This window comes from Olea europaea, chromosome 9 (assembly GCF_002742605.1).
Source record: "Olea europaea var. sylvestris chromosome 9, O_europaea_v1, whole genome shotgun sequence".
In the NCBI taxonomy this organism is placed as follows: Eukaryota; Viridiplantae; Streptophyta; class Magnoliopsida; order Lamiales; family Oleaceae; genus Olea; species Olea europaea.
The window spans coordinates 4,853,133-4,860,671 of NC_036245.1; the positions used below are offsets into that span (position 1 = coordinate 4,853,133).

Sequence of the window (7,539 nt, forward strand, 5' to 3'; positions counted from 1 at the left end):
TAATAATACATGTAAACATAAAATAATAATAATAATAAATAAATAAATAAATTCCTTCCTTTTTAATCACATATTCTGATATTCTTTAAAAAGTTACTAATCCTTTCATTATAATTGAAAATAATGGAGCCCAAACAAGGGCATATACATGTAATTTTTATTGTTTTAAGTAGGTGAAACGCTTAAAAACTTTAAGCTGTGAATTGTTCTCTTATAAATTTGGATTCTTGATTTGTAGAAGACACCAAAAATTAAAAGAAAAATAAGCGTCTCTATTCAATGTTTTCATAGAGGCTCGCTCTGCTTCCCCTAACTATGGTGAAAAAGAACGGAACAACCACGTCACATTTAGAGCATATTTGATTAGATTTTTGATAATAGATTTTTTGGAAAAAAAAAATTGAAAATTTTGATTAAAAAAATAAAAAAGTTATGGGTCCATGTGAACAAAAATTTATTGAAAGAATGTGCGATTGAAAATATTTTCGATTTTTTTTCATAGAATTTATAACAAATACTTAGGATGAGTTTTATTGAATTTATTTTCCTAATGAAAAATTAACATTTTGTCATTCAAATTCCTACTTTTAGGTGTTTGATTGACTTTTTTCCATGAATTTTTTTTTTTAAAAAATGGTCATATAGCCATATTTTTCTTAAAAACAAGAAAATTATTTTCTTACGGTACTTGTGATAATAAGGATAGTTGTGAATCCTAAAACAACTGGTTGAACTAATATCAAAATTTTGTATTATTGAGGATTTTTTGAACATTCTTCAAATCTATTCATCTTTTGAACGAAGTTAATGATTTCAGTTGATGTTTATTAGGTTATAACATTCTTCAAATCTATTAGGTTATTAAAAATCAAACCTATTAAAACCGACCCAACCCGGTAAAAAAAGTGAAACCCTATATCCAAGTCAATCTGCACCCCATCGTAGTAACGTGACGTCCTCGCCTATCTCTCTATTGGGTTTGGTCTATTTTCTTTGTCGAACCATGTCGGGTTGATTTAGAAAATAGACAAAAATTGGTAGAGTGGATTTGGGTCATGTTGGGCAGTTTGGCCTGTTTCCCTCTCCTAGCTCTAGACAAGAATTGCAATAGCAGAAAATGTTGGGAAATAATTAGTTGCAGTAAATTAAAAAGTTGTAAGAACTTATTGATTGATCAAATATCGTGACAGCACAATGTCCTAAGGAAAAATTGTTAGTTGTTAACTGTTGCGATCTTTGTGGACAATCACTTCCAAAATACAATGATCAAACACGTCGCTTATTCAACAATCATGAATGGTTTCAGGACTTTCAAGTGCACTCAATATGTATGAAAAATTACAAAATACCATGATTCAAAAATATTCGTAGTTTTATTGATAATGAGTTGGTAAAAAACAATTATATTATATTGATTAGTTTGATTAATTAAAAAAATGATTAAAAAATAATAAAAAATTTGCTTTAATTGAGGAAGGCCAAGGCCTCAATGCCCAATCAAAGACTTTTTATTTATCGCGTAGAATGTAAACCGAACCCCAACCTCCCGCACAAATTCCATACTTCTAATCAATTGAACACTTGCTTTAACTTTCACATAATATATTTATTGTTATATATTTATTGTATAAATATTTAACAAAAACCAAATCGTTCGTAACGGTGGAAGCAGTCGAAGAGGCAGAAACGGTCACGGGCACTAGATGCGTTTGAGTGAAGTAATATTGGAAAATCCAGTTTCGTCTCTCCTTTTCTTTGGCTCCTAAGTTACCCTTTTTCCCATTTACAGCTTCAAATGGTGAAGTTCTCCAGATGGCATAACATCTGGGCTTGCACTCATTGGACATTGGATTCCTCCAGAATTTTGTAAATAAATTATTATCTGATTTTTTATTTTTTTTTTAAATTAAGCCCCTGACAACCATCATTTCAAAATTTTTTAATTCTCATACTCATTTTCAACCATACGTTTGCACAATAAAATATTCTGTATATAAACTAAAAACTTTTTTCTACTTTTTAACAACGCATTCTTAAAAAAATCACTATTCAAATCTTCATTTTCTCAAAATAATAAACATCATATAATAGCTAAATTATATTCCATGTGGTTTTCCACTAGTTGAATGGATCTTGTTCAAATATGGATTGGAAAAGGCTAAATCAAATATAGAGTCGACCAACGAAGTGATTCGAGGCATAAACTTCAATACAGAAGAATATAATGGCTCAAATAATTATAAGACTGTAAAAATAAGGTCTAATATGCAGCTAGAAACATAAAACACACCAATCAAAATGTTAATAATGAAATAAGTAACATAGTAGTGATAACATACTATGGCCATTAATGAGCAAAAGAAACGACAATCTATATATGAATCTTGCTTGCTTCGACTTTAAACAGAAACGAAGCTGAAAGAAGATGAAACATACACCCGGCGCCAATAAAAATATGCAAGAAAGAGAAGTGAACCTATAGTGAGATGAAACAATTCCCACAAGATGATCAATGCATTGATATAGAGATTTCGTTCAGGCTGTAATGGAATAGAAAATGCCAAAGATTCGGCAAGTACACATTTTACAATTTCGTAAGTTATAAAATAAGCGAAGAGCATGTTCGATTTATCACAAAAATTCTCTATCAAACATATCTTAAAGCTCAACAATTACCTTAAATGAAGTTGCCAAAATCTTACACTAGAAGCAAAGAACAACTCAAAAGGATAAACTCATTAAATATCTCAATAGCCAACACAATTATAAGTTGTTTAAGTTCTTGCAAGGCACTAAGAATTGTTCTGAGGCAGTAATCATGCAACAAATTATAATAATACAAGGCCAAGTTCAGATGGTTTCAGAGCATTTCTTAGCCGATAGTTATACAGATAATAGTATAGTTGGCCATCACCTTGTCCAAATTTGAGTTCCTTCAGAAAAGACTCATTCTCCATGACATCCAGAGCATTAAAGACGTCATAATCCTTCTGTTTTGCAATAATAAGGGCATCATTCATCAGTTGAAGCAGTGGAACTCTAGTAGAGACGTTATAAAAACTATAAGCTGCTTTCAGAATTGAGTGATTCTGGTTGTTAAGGATGGATGACGGGAGGGTATAGAAGCTTATAAAATCTGTTATTTCATGAGTATCTTGACTATCAACAACATAACTATCAACTACGTTCTCCTGAGGAAGAAGCCAGTGCTCCACTTCATTGTCATCAAAATCAGGAGCAACAACGAATTGGCTCAAGTAGTTCTTCAGCAGCCGAGTAACAGCAGGAACATCACATAGCTCCATTTTCCTTAAACCAGGGGTTGATGTTGAACTTGGCAACTTGTAGAGTTTAATTGCACGGCTCATTGTCATCCGATCACCAAGCCTAGAGAACCCAACATCAATGAGCTTCTTCGGGTTCAATGTCCTATGCCAATATTGGCACGTGATGACCGGTGTCGGAAGAAGTACTCCAGCAGTGTAAGCAGCCTGCCAGATATTCTCCAAGTGAATCCTCCTTGTAACTTCCTTAATCATCACAGGTGCGAGTCTCTTGGACCTGAGCTTCTTGTGAACACACAAAAAATTAACCTCGGCCATTTTCACAATCTCATCACGCACCCTCATTTTTACCGGAATACCAGTGATAAAAGCAACCAATTTCTTCGAAGACTTGACACGAACCCCAATGTGCCAACTCTGGTAATATGCTGGAGGGTGCAGAGCCCAGCGAAGAAACTCCTTTGAGTAATTAAATCTGAACAGGTTATCATCATCCTCTACATAATTATTAGTCAACAATACATAAACCTCATTGCAGATCTCATCAGAATCCATATCACAAACTGTCCATTCATACAAGTTAGGGAGATTATAGGGCTCTTGTTTGACCTCGGATAATGGTTTCGGCAGCTCAATGGGGCCCTCGGGCAAACTCGAGTCCCCAACATCCTTAAACTGACCAACAGGTTGGGTTTCCCAAAACTTGTGCTGTTTATTAGAAGTACTGGTATCCTGGAACTTTTGAACTAGGTATTCAAGGGTAGTTTTATAGTCAGGAAGCGGGTTTTCCACAGAATCGTGATCTGGGTTTTCTTTATTGGGTTCAGATGGAGATTCTTTGTCAGCCATTTTCCAGTACTGCGGAAAAACAATTATTTTCTAATTATGATAGCATACAACCATTTTTCGCCAGAAAGCAAACAAACCATCAGAAGAAAACCATTCCTATTGAAAAAATAAAGATATGTACTTCAATTCATACATTCTTTATCCCATTAAAAACGAAAATTACGTAGAATAATCAAATTACGAATCAAATCCAGTAAAAAAATCTTGGAGTAATAAAACATTCAGAAACTTACATTCGGAGTGGCGATTGTTAAATGTCAACGGGTGCCTACAATTGGGAATTCTTACACTGTTTTTCCACTAGGGTTTAACATTCCGAGCACGGAAGGATTTTAGCTTTATGTTTTTGTATCATTTTTTTTTATCTAAAGTGATCCCATTTGTTTGATTTGGTTTACATAAAGATCCCCAAGGAAACAAATGTGACAGAACGGAACATTTTCGAGAGAGAGTCAAGATATGTGTTTTTTGTGACTTAAAAATGTCGGCATTTTACTTTTGTGATGGAATTACTCCTTTAGAACGGTTTTCATAAAAATTTTAGTTAAAATGATTTGTGAAAACCTGCTTTTCTCGAGGGAGCAAGATGCATAAATAACAATTATTTTCAATAAAAGCGAAAGATAAAAGGAAATGAAAGTATAAAAAATCAAATCCAATATCATCAACGCCGAATCTACCTTACAACATCCGTTCTCTAATAATATTACTAACTCTTAACCCTGAGGGGTAGCTCAGTGGTCAGACTTTGAGTTTGCTCTTCAATGGTCACCAGTTCGAGTTCTCTCAGAGCCAATGAGGTGAGTATCCGTCTGTAAACTTAAGGGTCCCATGTGATTAGTCGAGATGCGCGTAAATTGGCCCGGACACTCATGGTTATAAAAAATATATATATATATATTACTAACTCTTCCTCATCATACTTGAGTTGCTCCCTTCTAGTCGCTTTTTCCCAACTCTCTACTCTTTTCTCGTTCTCTTGGCACTACTAGTTCAACTTGCACATAAAACTTTCTTGCAATTGGTTGGCACAATTGGTGTAATATGTTTGGACAAGATTGAGTTGGTGCTTCCCGAAAGAAAGCCTTTGGCTGTTCAATAAGCTACAATTCTCATTCGCAAACGAAATTCAATCTATACAGTCTCTTCGTCCTATAAAAATAGACTAATTTTCTTTTTTCATTTGTTCCAAAATTATCGGTGACTTTTCTAGTTGAAAATATAGTTAATTTATTAATTCTCAAATATGCTCATATTTGATGTGCATTGTTATCAACAAATATGAATTACAACTATTTATATTTAAACCATTACTCAATGTAACTATATATTAAGAAAAATATAAATAAAATTTATTGTTCAAACTAATTAATTTTTTTTTTATTTTTGTAAAAAATGAAAGCAACTCTCATGGAAGGAATATTTTTCATTTCCAGATATGCTATGGTTAAACACATATTGAAACCAGCGTGATTCAAGCTTGTCAAGAGTTGCCCTACCGTAATTGTAGACTCGACGGGCATGGCGGACGATCAATCGGCCAAATTTATTGAAAAATATAAAATTTTGAGGTAAACCTTAAAAGAACAACCAGATTCTCTTTTCATATTAAACGAAACCGCTCATTTTTTCAATTAATTTAATATTAATCAATTCTACTTATAAATTATTACTCCATCTATTCCAATTATATAGGCTTGTTTCGTTTTTCACACGAATTAAGAAATCTTCTTCAATGTCATTGGAAAATTATTTTTGCCAAGATTTTTCCTAGTTTATCCTCATTTAATTTTTAGTATGTAGTAGTAAATTATTGTTGGAATTAGTAAAGAATTTGAATGATTTAATTTGAAGAAGAAGAAATGAGAGTTGTTTCATGTTTTCAAGAAGTGGGAAGTGTGTATTTGGATAATTTCAAGAAGTTGGTATATTAAGTGGGGAAAATTGAATAAGAGTATATTAATAAAAGAACAAAACAAAATATTTTAAATTTGGAAACAGTCCTATATATTTGGGATAAGAGAAAAAAGAAAACTCAGTCTATATAATTGGGACGGTGAAATATTTATATTTATAAACATTATAGTTGTAGACTATACCTAAAACTTTCATTTTTGTACCACAGTCCCAAACATTTCATCTCGATTGTGGTTGGGGAACATATGGATGCAAACCATCCATTCCTCCGTTAGTTGATCAAAAAAATAATTTTTTGACTTATTCTAACCAGTTAAGTGAAGGGTAGAATGACCTGATTACTAATCCCACTTTGAAATTTAAAAGTGGCAATTATGCCTATACCAAAAGTCAAATGGAAATGAACGCTGTACACCATTCTCTTCCACAATGGGTTCACAAGAAACCCATGATTCCGAAGATAATCCCATAGAAATTACTTATCATCTAAGAGGCTCCCTTCTAGAACCAAGTATGGTGAGTTTTATATTTTTTTATTAATTTCATTGATAGAACTCGCGTGAAATGTTCAATCTTTGGTAGAGAAACATGTGCATTGAACATTGTCGTTCTTTTCTTGTACATAGATGTTGTATTCGAATTTTGTTTTCATTATTGTCACTATAGCAATATACCAGGGTTTGGATATATTTTCTCTATTTAATCGATATTCGTATGATGTGCTGGAGTTAATTTTATGTAGTTCCATGTGATTCTACACACTTTGATTGGAGTTGCAAACTTTTTTGGTTCAGAGGAGAGTTCCTGATATTTAAAAATACAACTGCACCATGGTGGAATATTATTTGCAAAGATGCGAAATTTGTGTATGAACATGGTAAGATAAGTTATTTAAACTATGTTAATCCTGAATTGTTTAATAGATTTCTACTTAATAGTGCCATGAAGATGTTGGGATATTTTGAGCAAATGCGGTTATCTTTATAGGCTTGAAAGAAGATTGAGTGAGGAATCCTTTTGGTTAGTAACTGATGACGATTTCATTAATTTGTTAAAGTTACTTGGTGAGAAAAGTGTTGTTGATCTGTATTATTTGCCTGTAGTAGAAGTTTTGGGATTATCTTGGGAAGATATAATAACTTTTAAACTTTGTGCTGTTGATCCTGAAACTCATGAGAGTTTGGATAGTATGAATAAGACTTGTGAACCAATCAAGAATAAGAAAGCTAATCAAACATAAATAGATTAGAAAGCATAGTATGTTGTAGAGGTATTTGATGAAATATTGAAAGGTAATGATATGTATATTGTTGAAAAACCATGTTGAAGAGAAAATATAATGGTTGAGAGAGATGTTGATGATGAAATTTTAGGTGCGAATTAAACATTGGTTGAGGTGCAGATGATGGCGGAGCAACAAACTGAGGTTTATGGTAAGCAGAACTTAGGTGAATAACATGGACCAGAAGTGGATAAGCAGAACTTTGGT

At 32.7% G+C, this 7,539-nt stretch overlaps 1 protein-coding gene across 1 annotated transcript; it reads right to left on the reverse strand.

Annotated features, from left to right (window-relative positions):
• Window positions 1-2,714: 2,714 nt before the first annotated feature.
• Window positions 2,715-4,484, reverse strand: LOC111399474 (glycylpeptide N-tetradecanoyltransferase 1-like). The gene is made up of 2 exons (XM_023026783.1): window positions 4,367-4,484; window positions 2,715-4,142 (listed from the first exon to the last, which is right to left on the reverse strand). The coding sequence occupies exon 2, from the start codon at window positions 4,131-4,133 to the stop codon at window positions 2,829-2,831; it is 1,305 nt and encodes a 434-aa protein (XP_022882551.1). The 5' UTR covers window positions 4,134-4,142; window positions 4,367-4,484; the 3' UTR covers window positions 2,715-2,828.
• Between the last annotated feature and the right edge of the window lie 3,055 nt (window positions 4,485-7,539).